The sequence below is a fragment of the Malaclemys terrapin genome, chromosome 3 (genome assembly GCF_027887155.1).
Source record: "Malaclemys terrapin pileata isolate rMalTer1 chromosome 3, rMalTer1.hap1, whole genome shotgun sequence".
In the NCBI taxonomy this organism is placed as follows: Eukaryota; Metazoa; Chordata; order Testudines; family Emydidae; genus Malaclemys; species Malaclemys terrapin.
In genome coordinates this window covers 9,636,160-9,655,463 of record NC_071507.1, presented here as the reverse complement: position 1 = coordinate 9,655,463, position 19,304 = coordinate 9,636,160, and the positions used below count along the sequence as shown (strand labels likewise).

Sequence of the window (19,304 nt, the reverse complement as noted above, 5' to 3'; positions counted from 1 at the left end):
TAGCAATCTACAGCCCCTAATCGTATTGCCCACAGAAACAGTTTTGTGTTTGGGCACCATCACCAGCCTCTCTCTCTAGGATGTTATCTATTCTTGGGATGGGCTTTGGCAGGAAGAAGCTATATGTCCACCTTCATGTCTCCTTCCCAGTCTGGTTTTCTCTTGAGTGAAGGGCAAGGTGAGTTTCATCATCTTTTCCTTTCTATGTCAGGGAGACAATAGTCTTGGGAACAGTTAAACATGCACTAGCATCAAAATCAATAATTACTTTATATACCTTTTAACAAATCTTTTATTATCACGTTTTTATTGCTGGCATTTGCTAGGCCCACCACTGTGAGAAAAGATACCTGAGAACTTACGTAAAGATGAATGTTGGTCATTTCAAAGGACTGGCCATTAGGAAGAATCAGCTATCATCAGAGGAGATCTTTTTGTAAGTAACTGCATAATGCTAAATAGCAGAATGCTCGCTGCTTTATCCCTTACAACCAATGGAGCGGATTCTGGCCTCCAACCCAACCCCTATATGCTACTCTAGTGGCATACAGGGGCAGTAAGGCACTGCATTGTCTGGCGAGAACTACCCTACTGCAGGAGCTAGGAGGGCTGAATATGAAGCTCTATGCTGTCTCAGTGGAAACCCCCAGTGTAGGGGGCGGGGCTGGATGTGTGCAGGAGGACCAGAAGAGGGAGTCTCCATGGTGTTGTAATTCAGCACTGCTCTAGTTGAAACCACGGGCTGTGTCACCCCGAGTTGTAATTCAGATGGTACAAAGATGGCTTAGTTACCTTTGCCCTCAACTCCTCCCAAGCTGCAGCATCTGTGCTTGGCCTCCTGTTGGACACAACATCATATCTGTTCCAATGTTTCCAGCAGCGGACTGCTGCCTAACGCAACTGATGAACATTCACCTCTCACTCAGAAACCGCAATTTACACATTATAACAGAGACATCTTTGGGTTTTGATTCAGAATGTTATTTTTTAAAATTTGGAATAGGAGAAGTGAGAATGCTTAAGAAAGACTTCAAAACCCCGGAAGGGGCTCAGAAATATGTTAGGTAGCCAGTTGAGGTGGACACTGTCTAACTTGCCTAGACCCTTACAAAACAATGACCTTCACAAATCAAACTTTTCAACTACTTGAAATATACTCTGGACCACATGCTGCTCTCAAACTCACCAGTGCATTCAAGAGTGAGTCAGCTGAAATAAGATTTACATTGGTGAAAAATGAAAACAAACTTTGGCCTTTCAGTCCTCTCAATCTCAATTCCTTACAGCTCTCAAAAAATTAGATTTCCTCTGGCACCTACTACAAGGAACACTAACACTAAATACATGTCTGGAAAAATGTCCTCTGTGGAAGAAAAACAGTTTTCTTAACATATCCCTTCTCTAGTTTGCATTAAAATAATTACTTATATTTTCTTGCTACAAGGGGTCTGTGACATCCTTATTAAAAATAAATGAAGTTGCAAGTCATTAAAATAAAAGTAGAAGCTTTTTGCAAATTTCCATTGGAAATTTGTTGTAGGCATTTGGGCTATTTGATTTGAAAGCTAGAATTCCCAAGTGACACATGTGTGCACAGTATCATCACAAAAAGAGATTTAATTAACATACTGAATATCACTTCAGATTGTTACATGTATCATTTGTGACCTGTTATCCATCTTTAGAACTGTAATGTATATTGTGCTGGAAACATAAAGTTATTAAAAGAGGGGATCTATATGAATAAAAAGCATATAAGAAAGCTCCAGTTTTCACTCTTTTCACTTGTGAAGGCCTCTCTGCTTATTTGTGACTGAGGCTGAAGACTATGGGCAGGATTCTGATCCCACACTGGTGACGATTTGGAGTCATTCCACTGAGTTTTACTTGAGCAAAACCAGTGTGAGATCCAGACCAGCCTATTCAATGACCACAACACGTAGGAAAGCCTACGAATTTCACCCAAATGTAACACAAAACTACACACAAACATCAGAGCTGAGATATTCAAAGCTGCCTAGAGGATTTGGATGCCCATTTCTTAGGGCTTGATCCTGTGAGCACCTGAGAGCAGCTAAGCCCATACTTTGCTTTAAGTTAATGAAATCAATGGGACTATTCATGTGCTTACAGTTAAGCATGTGCTTAAGCACATTGCCAGATTGAGACCAGAGTGCTTAGCACCTTGCGGGACCAAGCCCTGAGGTGGCTTTGAAAATCTCAGCCCAGGGAAATTTCTTTTTGTAAAAATATTCTTTTAAAAGGTTTGCAGTTCATTGAGACTGAGTAAATGTCATGCATGCCTCTGTGCTATTGCCTACTTAAGAAGGCATAGAGACCGTTAACTTGTATGACTCTGACGGATTTAGATTTACAAGCCTAGAAAAAAAGTTGAACAATGAAAAAAACAGTACATTATTTTAAATCCTCTTTATTCCTTCTGTGTTTTACTGCTAGGCATTGGTATAATTCATGTACTTTAAAAGCTGCAGGTTCTTAAAAGTTGCGAAATGTCTTTTTCAAATCTGGAGGGATTAAAACTATCCACTGCACAGCAAAGACTGTTTACCTCTGGGAGTGCAGGAAGGGGGGATTAAGATGGGGAACACTTTAAGAAGGCCGCTTCCTCCATGTCAATATGAGTCTATAATATCCAAGGTCTTTGTGAAGCCCTGCAAACTGAAATCATCACTTTGCAGAGCTCTATCCCTAACATTTTTGAGTGATCCCGTGCAGTAGAAACTTGAACGGGTCTGACAGGAGTTGGATAGAAGTGTGTCTAGCCCAGCTGGTCCTGAAAGGAGGATTGGCTTCTTACCAGGGCACTGAGTGGAGAAAATGGGGTACGGGTTTTTGTGCAAAGTGCAATGACCTGAAAACATATTGGAAGAGCCATAAAACTCCCTGGGAATTGCTTTCTTTCCCCTGAATTGATTTAAAGTCGCAATCCTGGGCTCTGAGAATGGATAAAGACGTACCTAAAGTAATTTCAAAAGTTCTGTGAATCATATTCACTGTACAGTGACTATTCTCAAAAATTAGAGAGAGAATCCTGCTGACCTAACTTTTATGAACAGCCCCATTTAATTCACTTACAGTATTTGCAGAAGTAAAATGAATGATTTGAAACAAAAACCACAAAACGGGTATTAGACAACCAAGCTGTCGTCTACAAAAAAGATATTTTAAGAATGTCTGTGACTGCAGGAACCTTCCCCCTTCATTGTGCTTTCAAATAATTGAATTTAACTACTGCACCTGGCGGGGGGAAGAAGTCATCCATTGTTTTTGCAAGGCATTGTTTCAACAGGATGATGACGCTGGAGTTACAGGAGGATTATTATTTCAGAGTTGGAGTGGCTCATTACTTTGCTCCTTGAAAACGTGTCATTTTAAGTCCCCATAAATTTTTCAGGCACGGCCCTGGTATAAATTATTGATTAGGTATAGCAATGTATACACACACTGGGCGCAATTAATAATGCATAACAAACTGTGAGATAATAAGCTTGTGTTTTTAAATTATTTAGCATACATCAGATTCTTATACTAGCCTCCATTTATACACCATTTTAAATGAAAAGTACATTTGCTTTTAAGATGTTTTTTGAGGAAAAAATCATAAATGTCGTAGGTGAAAGTCATGCAAAGCAATTTAGCAAGACACACTAGGTCATCTCTCTCTCCTCTGATTCATGTAAACTGAGCATAAGCTGTGGGACCATGAACAGAGATGATTACATCCTCCTTACAGTGCTGGGACTTCTTTCCTCCAGGCACTGAGGTTGCCACTGAAGTTAATGGAAAGATTCCAGTCAACTTCAGCGGGAGCTGGGTCAGGCTTTAACAGGACAGGAGTCTCTCCTGTTGTGCTGCCATTGGATTTCCTCTGGCACGGCAGCATGGCATATGTGACTCCTACAATGGTGGTGAGAGTGGCAGCTGGTCGTAGAGCTTATCGGCCATATTGAAGTGGTTTGCGGCAGCTTTATCTTGCATAGAAAATGTCCAGCTCTTATAGAGGGAATCATGCCATGCAGAGTGACTGCTCTCAGACTCCACCCCCCCATTCATGTATGAACTATGGCATGTCATGAGAAAATACTGCTTAGCTGCATTTCTCTGCTATATGGCTTCCCCAGGCCTTTTCTACATAATCTATGGCTATTCACATACCTCCTAAGTAAAAGGGATATAGAGCCCACTGTTTGCATCATTCAACTAGCTTTTGGGGTAAGTGCTATGAATTGAAAGGAAAAAGCAATAGGAAAAAAGAATGCTCCAGTCTGAGACTGGGAGTCTGGAGTTCTAGCTACAGTAAGTGACTTGCCCAAGGTCATACAGAAGGTCTGTGGCAAGGCCTTGCCTTCCATATGACCTTGGGCAAGTCACTTACTGTCACCGTGCTTCGGGTTTTTCCATTTGTAAATAATAACAACACTTACCTACCGTATATACGTGGGACCGAATGAGTTAACGTTTGTCAAGTGCTTTGAGGTCTTTGAATGGAAAGCACTATAGAAGTGTAATGTGTTAATAATAATGTGCTCTACTGGATTGAGCTAAATGTTGCAAACTGGAATGGGCCTGATTCTGAACCTGTCAACATCCATGACAAACCCTCATTGCCTCCAGTGACAGGGTCCATTTACTGTAACAATCAATTTTCATGCAAAAGAATTAATTCCTTCCCATCTCTCACACGGATGGAGTTTTGCCATTACAATGCAATGTGAGAGGAGGGGCTGGAAATGCACTTAATTTAGGTTTAAATGGATGAACAGATTATCCAAAGCAAAGACACCGAGATAAAATGACCATGCCATCCTCAAGTCCCTCAGTTATACTTCGATATCACAGTACCACACATGCACTGCAGTAAGCGTCCCAGATCACTCTTTGCCCCGAATGTACTGAATTCCATACTGAAGTGTAATGAGCTGTGTTCCTACAGTAGCCCTCAAGAATTTACAAGAGAGGCAGCTGAAGGGGAAGAAGAGAGGGGCAGAAGAAGGCTTAATGTAAATGAATGAAATAAGGAGAGAAGACAAGGAATGAGAATGGGGAGAAGAGAAGAGGGGTTGATGAATAGGAAGTGAACAATAGAAAGCAAAAAAGAGAGCAGGTGAAGGAGAGAGGGGAAAAAAGGAGCAAAAAGAAATAATTGGACTGATGGGAAATGGTACTGTCAGGGAGAAGACTGTGGAGGCAACTATCACATAGGACAAAGGTGAACCACCCTCAATTGTTATAACTAATCCACCTGGTCAAGTTATCTACCTGTTTTCAGTGGTCAACATCTGATGTTCAAGAGGAAGGCATCAATTAGAAACCCTAATGGATTCCAATTGCTACGTGGCTTTCAGTGTATGCATTTGTAGGAGAATCCTTTGAACAAGCTCTCTCTGACATGCGTTCTATCACATAACACTCAAGTAGAGGGCAATCAAGGAAGGATAAGGCTAGGATATTTACTGTTCCACACATGAGCACATAGTCTTTGAATTAACAAGTGAATTAACATAGTCTTTGAATTAACATTGTCCTTTGCCTGGAGGCTCTCCCACATTAGCTTGTTGGAAGTGTTTGGTATGTCCTCACACACACATATATTAGAAAAACATCCATGAGATTATTAAATTTCTAGTCTCTGCAAGACCAAAGACGAATTTGTGATCAGAGGGAGTATGGTATTATACAGATACAATGTGAAATTCTGGTTCCATTGAAGCAGAACTCCCACTGACTTCAAGGGGAATATAGTATTCAGAGGGACCGCTCCCATCCCTTTCTGCTGACAGCATCAGTTCAGGAATCAAACAAGAGTAGATGGGAATTTCAAGTTATTTTCAACTATAAACCAAGCAGCTGAAAAAGTAAAAAGTAGCCCTGTGTCTAGGACTTGTTTAGGGGAAAAAAATCTGCACTGATTTATTATTCTACCGACTTCAGTGGGGTATTTAAAGGTGTAAATCAATGGTGAATGAGGTCCCTTGGTCTAGAAAAATTAAAACCCAAAAGGCCATTATCTGTGGCATACCTTTCTACAGGATTTCTGCATTTTTAAAAAAGATATAAAACCTCAGCTATTTAGGGCAAAGTTCTCTCCAGTTTTCTAGAGAATTTACAATACAGGAAATTACAAACTTAGCAAACTACCAAGCCCTGCTGCAAACATAATGGCTAAGACTGCAATAATCTTTTTGTCTATGACTGGGCACTGCATGTAAAGTCATAATACAACAAGTTTTGTGAGTCACTGCTAAGTAGCCAAGTAAAATGATGCATGGCTGAAAGGGTGTCCCCAGTGATATTATTGGCAGGAGCACTCAAAACTAATGCTATCCCCTAAACATATTAGACTGTTTAGGGACTGATCCTGCATTGCTTATGTACCCATAAACTCCCATGGACTTACATTACCATTAATTTTGATGGGAGCTTTGGATACACAAATAATGCATGTCGGGGTACTCAGAGAAATACATCTGGAAAGGTTACAGAGTCCATATTTGTGTCTGCACCTTTCAAACATCTACAACTGGGGAAACTTTTGATCTACTACATATTAATGCCCTACTAATAAGGGAGCTTGGCTTTGAATACAAAGCAAAAAATAAACTGTTTATAAAATGAATTGTTGTTTTGCACTAAATCTTTTGGCCCAAGTAAAAGCTATGCACAGTCCTGAAATCATTTCCATTATGCGGTAAGGGGTAGGATGCAGATTCCATGGTGCACTACGGAGCACAACACTATGCAGGCTCTCAAGGCAGGACCTTGAAAGGGGAGGTTACAGTCATTGTCAATGGGTCACTGACTACAGAGAGGATCTAGCCGAAGCCCATATAAAGACAGAGTTGCCTCGTGCCCTACCCTGAGGTTGTGGATATGAATGTGTGTGGGAGGATTCCAACCCTGCCAGGCCTGCACATGATCCTTCTCTCTGCATGCAAGTCATACACTTGTGGTAGGGAGTGAGTCCAGATTTCAGATCTGCTACCGCTTTACTAAAAAGTACAGTAGCAGCCTTGAGATTAAAAAAGGAAGGAAAGAAGTTAATTAAGAATTTGTATTTTCGCATTATATTTGTGCACTTAAATTCTATTAATGTAAAAAAAAAGTTAGCGCTATTCCTAAAGAGAAGCTGGTGATCAAACACAAAAAGGAAGCATTTTGAACGTTTAAGGAAGATATATATTCTGATCCCAGATACCATGGCATAACTAACTGTTATCTGTTATTATTATTGTTTTTATAAAGTTTATTTTTAAAATCAAAGTAGAAAATTACATGAACAAAAATATGTAATTTTTAGAAATGTACTAAGTTTATCATTTATCACCCATTAGCTGTTAAGATAGTTACTTGATCTATTCTTTTGATATTTCACACAAATGGGAGGCCAACACTGATTAACTACCATCAAAATTAAAATTCCTTATTACTGCCAGTTTAACTGTAATACAAGCATTGAAACATTAGTCTGTAGACAGACCAGAAATTAAAATTGAAGTCTGTAACATACTGGATCTAATATAGGAAACATGAAAGCAGAGATGACCAGAATGGTCCATGAAGAATTAGACCAGGAAGAACACTCTGTTGAATGACACCGTATTCATGTACAATAGCCTGTTGATATAATTATGACTTCCTGAAACAAATCTTACAACATTTTGGGGACCTGAATATGCTCCACTGGAGTCAATGGATTCCCATTGGCTTCAGCAGTAACAGGATCCAGCCCACAATCTCTAAAACAAAATGAACGAGAGACACAGAGAAAGAGATTTCAGAATACTACATAATCTTAGCTGACATGAAAGAGAATACAAAAGATTCAATGCACAAAATCCAGTGTAGAAAATTCAGCAAATATGCCATGTTCAACAACAGCGTTTTGACATATCTCATTGTTTTTCCACAAATGGAAAAACATCTATGATCATCATCTATTTTTACAGGCTGTCATTACTACCAAGAACGCTTTGAGCTAAGCAGGCTAAAAAGATATCTCTTTTTTTTATGCAAACTGTGTTTTGTTTTTGTATTGCTAAAGAACATTACAGCAAAGGGCACACTCTGCTGGTCAGAAGCACCCTTTATACCAGGTGTCTTTTACAATGACTCAAAAACAGATCTAACTACAGGGGATCAGGATCTGAAGTGGTTAATCACTAGCAGGTTGCTATCTGACTTTTTTCATAATCTCAAATATTGGGGAACTTGTCTATGACACTCTCACTATGTGCAAACTACATCACACTTCTCAAGTATCAGATTGATTGGTGCATACAGTAGGAACATTTGCTGAAAAAAGTTTTTAAAAGCATTATGTCACTGTTCAAAACTCTTTACCTTGGGCTTTTCATCCAGTATTTGCTGACGAATCTCCTTGTGTTTTTCTACAAGTTTCTCCTGTCTTTTACTCTGAGCATCTTCTAGCTATAAGAAAAGAGCAAAAAGTTCTGTTTCACCCAGTACACAAATCTGCTTTTTTCCAATTAAAAATATTACAATTCTCTAATGACAACTGTAAACCTTTTTAATACAGCTGTGTAATCCTCTTTTTGATATGCACCAATGACTGCTGTTGTTGGCAATAGTTCTTCTACGCAGGAGCGGCGCCAGGGTTTTTGGCGCCCTAGGCAGGGGTCCTTCCGCGCTCCCGGTCGTCGTCGGCAATTCTGCGGCGGCGGGTCCTGGAGCAAGTGAAGGACCCACCGCAGAATTGCCGCCGAAGACCCGGAGCGCGGAAGGACCCACCCCGCCGCCGAAATGCCGCCCCCCCAAATCCTGGCGTCCTAGGCAACCACCTAGGTCACCTAAATGGAAGCGCCGGCCCTGCTTCTACGGGTGCCTACACCGCACACTTCACAGGAGAGACAAGGTGGGTGAGATAATTGGATCAACTTCTGTTGGTGAGAGAGACAAGCTTGTCTCTCTAATATCCTGGGCCCGACATGGCTACAACAACACTGCATATAAACTTCACAGGAGGCATTCAGAGTCAGACTGCAAAATATCCGTGACAATGCAATGCTCCTAAAAATAATATTTTATTGCAAACTTTGATCCCCATCCTACAAGAAGCCTTGTATGGCTAATTCCTGCACCCAAAAGGAACTCTTTGCAGGACTGGGGCCTTGAATAAGGAAACATGTTCACAAATTTTTGGCTACAGTCCAGAACTTGGGCCCTGGTTCAGCAAAGTACTTAAACATGCACTTGCCTTCCATGGAAATGAAACACATGCTTAAAGTTAAGCATATTCTTAAGTGGTTTCCTGTACTGGGGCCTTTGTGAGCAAAAATGACCCAGCTGTTGGATTAAAATAGTTCTGCACTGAAGACCTAAAGAAATTCATGGGAGTTTATTTTGCATATTTTTTATTTGAAAACATTTTAATCCACATTTCACAAAGCAAAATTTGGGGCTCAATACAACATAAAAACAGTCAAAATCATAAAATAGCTAACATTTTCTCTTGAATTTCCATGAAACAAAAGTATTTTATTTTGCAGAGCTCTCCTTTGAATACTTATGCATTTCAGCAGTTCTACAAACCTAATAAGGAATAAGGCATATGCTGTAATTAATTGTTTTTTGGTTCTCAGAGTTATTTAAGCCATCATTGCATTCTTGAGACTGCAAACCAATTTACAAAAATGTTTCTCCAATACCTGAAGGCAAGAGGCCGTACATGGTTTCCATGAATAAAAACTGCACAAAGATCAAAATAAATCTAGATTCAGATAAGAAAAATAATTTAATTCCCCCGGTCACTGATTGTTCAAAAAAAGACATAAAATTCTAATTTCATATACAGTAATATACAAATAATCTGTATGGCAGATGCACAAAAAGTTGAAATTTTAAAACCTTCATTTAAAACTTTAGAAAAAATGGTTACTCACCTGTACAATAACAATTGTTCTTCAGGATGTTTTATGTACTTATACATTCCACCGTAGGTGTATCTACACCCAATGCACTTAAGTCAGAGACTTTTGCCAGCAGTGCCACTAGGCAGTACATGCCTAGTGGTACCTCTATTGGAATCAGGATATAGTGGGAATAAAAGCCTTTCCCTCTGTGCTGATAAAGAGCTTCCTCTATTGCGCCCAGATCCAAGAGACTGTACGTCTTGCATTAATACAGCCTCGTGAGATGGGTCCCTGGAAAGGGATGGGGAAGGTAGGGTGGGAAGTGAATTGGCCGAGAAGAGATTTCTGTCCATGCACTGTAACAGGAAGGTAGGCAGTTTCCAAATAGGCAGCCGAAACTTTGGAGATGATTTACTGTCAGTATGCTGTCTTCGACTGTGATGCCAAAATGACTGTTTTGAAGCAGAGGTCTGGTGAGAAAGGCCTTCTGTGGACAAAGCTGATGGGCAACATCTAGAAGGCTTAGATCTCTGTCTAGAATGATCTTAAAGTTCATATTGTCCCTGTGGTCTAAAATATTTCCTCTTCATCACTGGGGTACAGATATTGAGAGAGCAAAGAGTCGCACAGGAATCTTCACACGCACAGCATGAACATCAGTCTTTCGAGAAAAGAGCTTAGTGCCCTCAACTGGCAAGTTTTCGACTGTATTTTGAAGTTCCCTTGGGATGCAGGAGGCTTGTAACTAACAAGAATACCTCATTGAGATGGCTGTCACCATTGAAAATGAAGCCATTTCAGCTGTGTCGATAGCCATTTAGAGATGTCTGGGCAGTGAGGTGACCTTCAGAGGCTATAGCCAAGAACTGTTCTTTATAGTCCTCTGGCAACTTATCTGTGAATTTAGAAATTGCCCTCCAATTAATAAAGGAATTCTTGGCCAATAAAGCCTGACAGTTTGACACACTAATTTGAAGGCTTATGGAGGTATAGGCCTCTCTACTGTATAAATCCAGTCTCATAAATTCCTTGTCTTTGGGGGTAGCCTTGGGGAGCAACTGCCTCAATTGTTCATTCATCACTGTGACAACTAAAAAATCTGGGGTAGGGTGAGTGAAAAAATAATCGTGTTCTTGCTGGGAAACCTGATATCGTCTATCCACACATTTGGCAGTGGGTGGAAGTGAAATGAGTGTCTGCCAAAGGGTCTTAGCAGGTTCCAGCAGGGTTTCGTTAATGGGAAGGCTGACCTTTCCCAGTCTGCAGGATATCTAATAGCTCATGCAGATTATCTTGCAAAAGTTCCACCTGTGCTCCTAGGGAAGCAGCCACCCTCCTTCTAAAGTCTTGAAAGACCTTAAAGTGCTCAGGCAGAGCTGAAGTTGACTCAAGTGCGATGGACTCATCTGCAGAAGAGGAGGAATATCTTGGAGTTCTTCTATTGGGTCCTCTTGGTCTGGGTACTCCAAAGCCGGGTGACAGGATTTCGTGGTTCCACAGGAGCTTCACTAGTGGCTACAGGAGTTGGAAGAGGTGACTTCCTCCTGGATTGTGTAGCTGATGGAGTCCAGAGGGCCTGAGAGCAGTCTAAGAGGCCAAAGGGACTATAGCAGTGTTTGCAATGTCTGTGGTGGAGGGCACCATACCAGGGCATCTGTATGAATAACTCATCTTGCTCCATGGGTCATGCATGCTTAGAGTGAGATCCGTACGGAGATCCGAAAGACCTCAGAGATAAAGGTCTATCATTGTCCGAGTCTGATGAGGAGGAAAGATAACTCTCTTTTCATTGAATGGACAGGAAAGTCCAGTGGTTACTGGTGGAGTCCTGGGCACAGGAGATACACAGTGCTGCACCAAAGGTAGGATGAAGTATCTGACGGTGCTGGTGGAAGCAGACAAGCACCAACAATGAAAGTAAATTTTCTGTTGCTGGAGATGGTATTGGATCCACCAGTGCTGGGGTTAAAGATCTCTCCAGTAAGGGAGAAAGCACTGGTCTTGACAGCCCCACTGGAGCTAGCATCAGCGGTGCAGCCTCGGATAGTGTACAGGGAGTGTTGAGTGGGCACCGGCGGACTTTTAGCACCATTGTTTGAGATGAGGGGTGCAGCCTATCTGCCTCAAAGTTCTGAACCTGTTGAGGAGACCGCAGGAGAGGAAGGAGATCTATGATTCTCACCCGAAACTAGCTTTGGAGCCATGGCAGCTGGAGGGGCCCTCCTTGTGGAGGAAATTTCTGCTCTCTCGTCATAGGGATCAGGCACTGAACAGGGATGCATTGCCTTTTCAAGAAGATACACCTTAAATCAGAAATCCCTCTGTTTCTTTGCCCTCATGGGGAATGAGGTACAGATACGGCATTTGTCCCTCACATGTCCCTCGCCTAAACAAATTAGACAACTATTGTGCCTGTCAGTGATGGGGATAAGGGCCCTGCATGCGGCACATTTCCGCCCGGCAAAACCCCCTCCACAAAGCCTAAGTAACTAAACTATAACTATACTAAGTGAACTATAACTATGTACAAAGTGAGGAAATCCTTAAGTTGGCTAACCAAGGCTCATGAATGCTGGGGAACTCTAAATATCGCCATGGGTAATGAGAGGGAACTGAGAGAGCAAGGTGGCGTCTATGCCCCTTTTATGCCCTTGGCTCTGTGCATGGGGAGGGAATGCGCCCCCTAGTGGTACTGCTTGCAAAAGTCTCTGACTTGAGTGTGTTGGGTGCACGTACACCTACAGTGGAATGTATATGCTCATAATCCACGGATAATTTCCAGTCAAACGGTAATCTGTAAAAGCTGAAGTTTTACAAACAATATAAATACAACAGACTAACGTACCCTCTTTATGTACTGCACCACTTCCTGGATATACGATCGAATCATTTCCGTCTTCTCCCTGGGGACAAGGGATTAACAAGTTATTGCAGTCGACAAAATTACATCAATACGTTTGTCAGTTCAGATAAATCAATACCCAATGTGATAGACTCTGCCTTGAAGAGACAGTTCTGTCTGTCCGTCCATTTCTAAAGTGTCAAATATGTTAGAATCAGGGTGTTGGAGTTGTATCTTCAGAAACATCCCGAAATGTCCAGATCTGTGACTTCCTGCAATGAAATTATTTTCTCTTGCTTGCCTTTAAGCCCTGATAATGTCAGGCAAGTCCTGCTCTCAGTTAGTCCTTCTGCTGTAGGATATCGTTCCTGCTGTGGCTTCTATGTGGCAGCAGTGTTCGTTTTAGTGTGAAAATGGAATACCAAAGAGAACACACAGGGCATCGCCTGGTACATGCTACCCAACATGTTATATTATGCAGCGTTCCATGTCAGCGAGCAGGTACTGTGAATGAAATCCAGCCTCACTGAAGTCAATGACAAAACTCTCAGCGACTCCAGTAGGGTCAGGATTTCACCCCATAACTTTATTACATAAGCCATGGAGTTCTGGATTCAGTTGAAACATTTGAATTTTAGAGGTGCCTATGAATATACTACAGTCAAACCCCGCAATAAGGCGCCCCGCCATAATGCGAAATCGCATATAATGCGATCACAATTTGGCCCCAGTTTAAGACATACAGTAATACAGTATGTACCAGTGGTCCCCGACGCCATGACGCCTGCCGGGACATTGATGTGCCCCCACCTAGTGCCAGGCATGGGAGAGAAGCTGCGGCCCCGTGCTTGCCGGGGACAGAGCACCGGCGCCTGCAGACCTGGAGCTCTCTGTCCCCGGCAGGCGTGGGGCCGCGGCTTCTCTCCAAGCCGGAGCAGAGCCGCGGCCCCACGCCTGCCGGGGACAGAGAACAACAGGGCTGCGAGCGCTTCTCTCCCCTGCAGGGCATTAGGTACTAGGGGCACTAAGCAGCGCACATCAATGCACCGCCTTGGGGACCACTGAGGGTTTGAAACCCCGCTATACTGCGACCCCGCATTTAGCGCGATCTAATTTTTTGGACCCCAAACATCGCGGTATAGCAGGGTTTCACTGTATGTAGGCATTGGATAGGGTCTAACTCTACAATGGCAGACAGCCTGGCAGGCCAAATGACGGCTCACAGAGCTTCTCTGCTAACGTGATAGTTTAGCTGGTGATGTGCTGCAATATTTTAGGGGTAGGGCACGGCTGCTTGTCTTCTGCTTTTGAACTGCATTGTCTTGTTCTGCTCCACAACAATGCTGCCGTGCCCTGTTGGTTAACCTCTCAGCTGCCACACTGACTGGGAACAACAAAAAGAGGTTTCTACTGGCCTATTTCATCGGTTTTCTTTACAACTCCTTTAAGGGAAGGCAGGAGAACTTGGGCAGGAACATCTTAGCAGCTTCATCTGCAGTGACCTTTTAGACAGATTTTTTTCAGGACGGCCTGGCCAGAGTCAGCACACACTGCCATAGACACGTGCACCATAGCAGGGGCAGTGCACATACATTAGAAGTCAGTGGGACTTAGGCTCCAAAGCCACTTATGGGCCTTTGAAAATTTTACCTGTTGCAATATAGGCCCTGATTCCGTACCATTAAAATGAATGGGAACTTTGCCATTGACTTCAACGATCGCAGTATCAAGCCCACAATGAACATGCAGCTTATTAGAGATGATGGCATGTAGTAATTTGAGTATATAGTGTAAGATGTTTCTTTATTGTTTGTGAAGTTCGCAGAGGGGGGAGAAAACTGTCCCCAAATGATGGCGTAGTTGCAATATTTCAATAAAATCAAGGAGCACTTAAGAGGTTAAACAGAATTTTGAATGGCTTGGTAAACCTATCTATACATAAGGGACTAAAATATGTTGCTTCCAGGCAGCTATGCAAACCCTAGAGACAGGGAAAAATTAAGGATAATAGAAAAATTAAAGCCTGCAAAGCTTGGCACAATATATTAATCTGGGCATGTTCTGATTTCCCACATTTGCGAGAGAGCAGCCTCAAATACCTACTTGCACAGGAGGTCTTGATGGGATCCACTGGGTTTGCACACAGGTCCTGCTATCTCTTTCAGTGGGGAGGGCAAACTGTGTCCACTTGTTGGAACAGCTGGGGAGAAATATAACGAGTTTCCTGCTCCTTTTGCTGCCTCCACTGGATTTACCTGGGCAAGGAGTTTGAGGGAGCCTGCTCAGGGACTTTTGTCTGCCTCCTTTTGAACACCTACATTGATATTTCAATAATCTCTCTACAGGCAAATCATTTCACGTTGCAATTGATTTTACTGTTAGAACATTTTTCATAATGTCTAACTGATTTTTCCCAATTTTGTTTCCGTGCCATTATGCCAACTTTAACCACCTTAAATAATTCTTCCCCTTTTACACTATCACTTATTATTCCCATTTTGTCATCTTCTCTTTAGGCTGCTTATTACATTCCTCTAATGTCTGTTCTCAGGTCAGGCGCGGTAGTCCTTTTATCTCTGTAGCCCATCTTTCATTTCTATCAATAAAAATATGTATTTCTTTTCCCTACAAGAAGAAGCTCCAAACTATACACAGTGGTAACACTATATTAAACACTGTATAATCATGGCTTTGTGGAAAAGCTTGGGGGTTTGTTTTGTTTTTTTGTTTGCATGGGTTTTTTAAATTCTTTTGCAGTTTTTTTTTAAAATTTGGTTTTAAATATTACAAAGCATCAGGATCTTGGGCAGAGTTAGGCAGGACTAATGGCAGGAGCTCAGTAGGCAGAACAAACACCGGAGTTCAGAGTCAGTATCAGAGTCAATAGTCAGGCCAAGGGTCCAGCTGTGGACAGAGCTAGGGACAAGTCGGAGATCAGGCTGAGGGTCAATACTGGGTAGCAGGGTCCACGTGGGAGTCAAGGTCCAAATCAGAGCAAAAGTCAATACCAGGACTCAGGAACAGGAAATACAAAGTGGTCACAGTAGCTAGCTAGTAACCCACACTGGACACTTCCTGAAACACCGCTTGGGTTTATATAGAGCAGTGAGCCAATCAAGTGCCATAAAGGTGCCACCTCACAAGCCCCTTGAGGCGGGACTTCCTGTGGTTGGTGTCCGGAGCGGGTCATGGGTAGGGATACACAAACTAGTTACAGCTGTTCCTGGGTAGCAATGCAGAGGAGTTTGCTGTCTAGCAACTCTACAAGCCTGGGTTTGAGACCCACTAGGCCCTACACAAAGATTGATAACTAATAATAAATACAGTAGTGCAACCTAAAATGTTCTATTCTCTCTTTGAATTATTTGCCAAAAAGGAATTGAGGAAAACAAACAAATCCTATGTACTGCACACTAGAGGAGGATATAGCCCACTTACCCAGATATATTCTGTGCTTATTTGTGAACCACAAATCAAATCAATATTTTTGCACCTTTTTACAGATACTGCACCCACAGAACCCAATTCTTCTCACTTCCACTGTTGAAAAATCAGGAGTAACTGCACGTTGGCTAAAGCTAGCATGAAAGAAGGATTGATAGCACAGGATCTGAGGTGACATTACAAAACTACCACAAACCCTCCATTATAACTATGCTCTTTGTTTCATTCAGAAATGAGTTAATAATAGGTAAAGTTAAAAAGAAAGGAAATTCCTACCCAACAAACTCTGTTAAGGTGAAATGAAAGCCTCAGGAACTGTCAGTAGTTTGAGTGCATGCTATCATTCAATAACATTAGAATTTTTTAAACATAGGAAAAGATAATATGCAGGTAAGGTTGCATTTCTCAAACAAGGCACCCAAACTACTTGAACCCTGCACTCATGGAGGGGCCAGACTGCCACATTCCTTTCCTTGTATGCTGCATATCGAAAATGGCCCACAGAACATTCATTTTATAGTGTGTTTTAAGGGTCTCTCTCAAATCCAGGCCTAATCCCACGAACACTCCCACACGAGGCACTTTACAATGTTGATTTGAAGCCAATGGGCTTATTCACCCATATGTAGAAGTGTTTGTGGGATTGGGGCCTAGGTGTGCCATTCTGTCACCACACTGACCTTGGCTCTTTTCATGAGGATTCTCTCATTTGACACGGAGTGCAGTGCAAAAGCGCACCCCTTCAGCTCCACTACATGTGGAGGAGAGGTTTGGATTCATTCAATAGGAGGTGGCCTGGTTCCTTTGGTGATCCCTTACTGCCTGCATACTGATCATTTAGTTGAGGCTTTTCTTTTGATGTCACATGGACCAAATGTCCTTGAACCTCTTCATAAAATCGAACACAATTTTAGAATACACTTACTCGTCCACTTGATTTTTATCCTTGGATTTAGCTTCCGTGATCTTCTCCTGTCTCTTCTTGTCCATTTTCTTCTTTAACTCCTTCTTTTCTCTACAGGAAAGAGAAATAAAGATAAGCCTACACACACATACATATTTCAACCAGAAGTTAGATGCTGAAGAAGATTTAGTTAGTTATATGAGAGTAGCTTCTTACTTTTCACAAGTCTCTTTCAGTTTCTTTAACTGGCTGCTCTGACATTCCTCTGCCACATCTGTCAGCTTCTGAATGAGCTGAAAAAAGCCAAACAATGGTGAACACGTGCAAATGTTATATCATCACCAGTATGTATATGTGATTAAAAGTTAGTAGCAGTTCTATCAGTTAAGCATGGATTGTCTTCTTGAGGACTGTGGACTTACACATAAAAATTTCATTAGCTTTCAAGTGTTTTCCTACTTATGAACAAGAATAATTGTGGTCATTGATAAATTACAACTGAATCTCCGTGCCTTTGTCTAGTTCAGTTTCTCTGCAAGTGTGGTATACTGTTGCCATGAACAGAACGCTGTTATTTGTAACAATTTTGATTTTGGTGTGGCCAGGTAGAAGTAATAGATTCATGCACATTGGGTTAGAAATAATAGATTCATGCATATTGGGTCTTTGCTCATATCTAGGAAGCAAGGACTACAGGTTAAAACACAGGTCTGGGAGTTAGAAGATCTGAGAGCTGGCTCTGTCAGAGACCTGTTCTATGACTGTGGGCAAATTTAAGGCCAAATTCTGTTCCCACTGAAGGCAGAAACAAAATCTCTATTGACTTCAGTGAGAACAAGAGTGGTCCCTATTAACAAAAATGCCTCAGTTTCCCCATCTGTAAAAGGGGGAATAATACTTTCCTACATCATATGAGACTAACTTCACAATATTATGAGTCATAAAAGGATCACTGATATATTTCACTTGAAGACCACTATAGTTTAGGAATAATTCAGTAAAATAATCAGATACTATACAGAGAATGTATAGTAAAGGGTAGTTCATAGACTCATAGACTTTAAGGTCAGAAGGGACCATTATGATCATCTAGTCTGACCTCCTGCACATCGCAGCCCACAAAGTCTCACCCACCCACTCCTGTAACAAATCCCTAACTTATGTCTGAGTTACTGAAGTCCTCAAATCATGGTTTAAAGACCTCAAGGTGCCAAGAATCCTCCAGCAAGTGACTCGTGCCCCACGCTGCAGAGGAAGGCGAAAAACCGCCAGGGCCTTTGCCAATCTGCCCTGGAGGAAAATTCCTTCCTGACCCCAAATATGGTGATGATCAGTTAAACCCTGAGCATGTGGGCAAGACTCACCAGCCAGCACCCAGGAAAGAATTCTCTGTAGTAACTCAGATCCCATCCCCTCTAACATCCCATCACAGACCATTGGGCATATTTACCTGCTAATAATCAAAGATCAATTAATTGCCAAAATTAGGCGATCCCATCATACCATCCCCTCCATAAACTTATCAAGCTTAGTCTTGAAGCCAGATATGTCTTTTGCCCCCACTGCTCCCCTTGGAAGGCTGTTCCAGAACTTCACTCCTCTGATGGTTAGAAACCGTCATCTAATTTCAAGTCTAAACTTCCTAATGTCCATTTTATATCCATTTGTTCTTGTGTCCACATTGGTATTAAGCTTAAATAATTCCTCTCCCTCCCTGATATTTATCCCTCTGATGTATTTATAAAGAGCAATCATATCTCCCCTCAGCCTTCTTTTGGTTAGGCTAAACAAGCCAAGCTCTTTGAGTCTCCTTTCATAAGACAGGTTTTTCCATTCCTCGGATCATCCTAGTAGCCCTTCTCTGTACCTGTTCCAGTTTGAATTCATCCTTCTTAAACATGGGAGACCAGAACAAAACATAGTAAAATCCAATTTTTATTTCCTATTTGCAGAGAACAAAAGGAGGGTATTAGGTATGAACCCTCTCCTAGAACTACAGAATAACAAAGTATACAACTAAGACAGAATTCTCATTTGTCTATGAAGCAAATTTTCATCAGAAAAAATAAAGCTCAGAGGAAACTATCAGCATGTTTCTTATTGAGAAAGTAATTATCATGACCCTTCAGAACTGAACAATTCAGAAAATGTAACCAAGCTTGGGGAACCATCATTATGTGTCTTGAAATGTAAATGTAAGCAGGAAAATGAGTTTACAGACAAT

General features: G+C 41.7%; 1 protein-coding gene across 3 annotated transcripts in view; it reads right to left on the bottom strand.

Moving 5' to 3' along the window:
- Positions 1–19,304, bottom strand: part of PLCB1 (phospholipase C beta 1) — a 627,096-nt gene that overhangs the window by 79,187 nt on the left and 528,605 nt on the right. For all 3 annotated transcript variants that reach the window (XM_054022546.1, XM_054022548.1, XM_054022547.1), the window contains exons 28-31: positions 17,297–17,373; positions 17,102–17,191; positions 12,736–12,793; positions 8,362–8,448 (exon numbers count right to left, since the gene is read on the bottom strand). In XM_054022546.1, the coding sequence (XP_053878521.1) occupies positions 8,362–8,448; positions 12,736–12,793; positions 17,102–17,191; positions 17,297–17,373 (312 nt within the window). The remainder of the gene's footprint in view (positions 1–8,361; positions 8,449–12,735; positions 12,794–17,101; positions 17,192–17,296; positions 17,374–19,304) is intronic.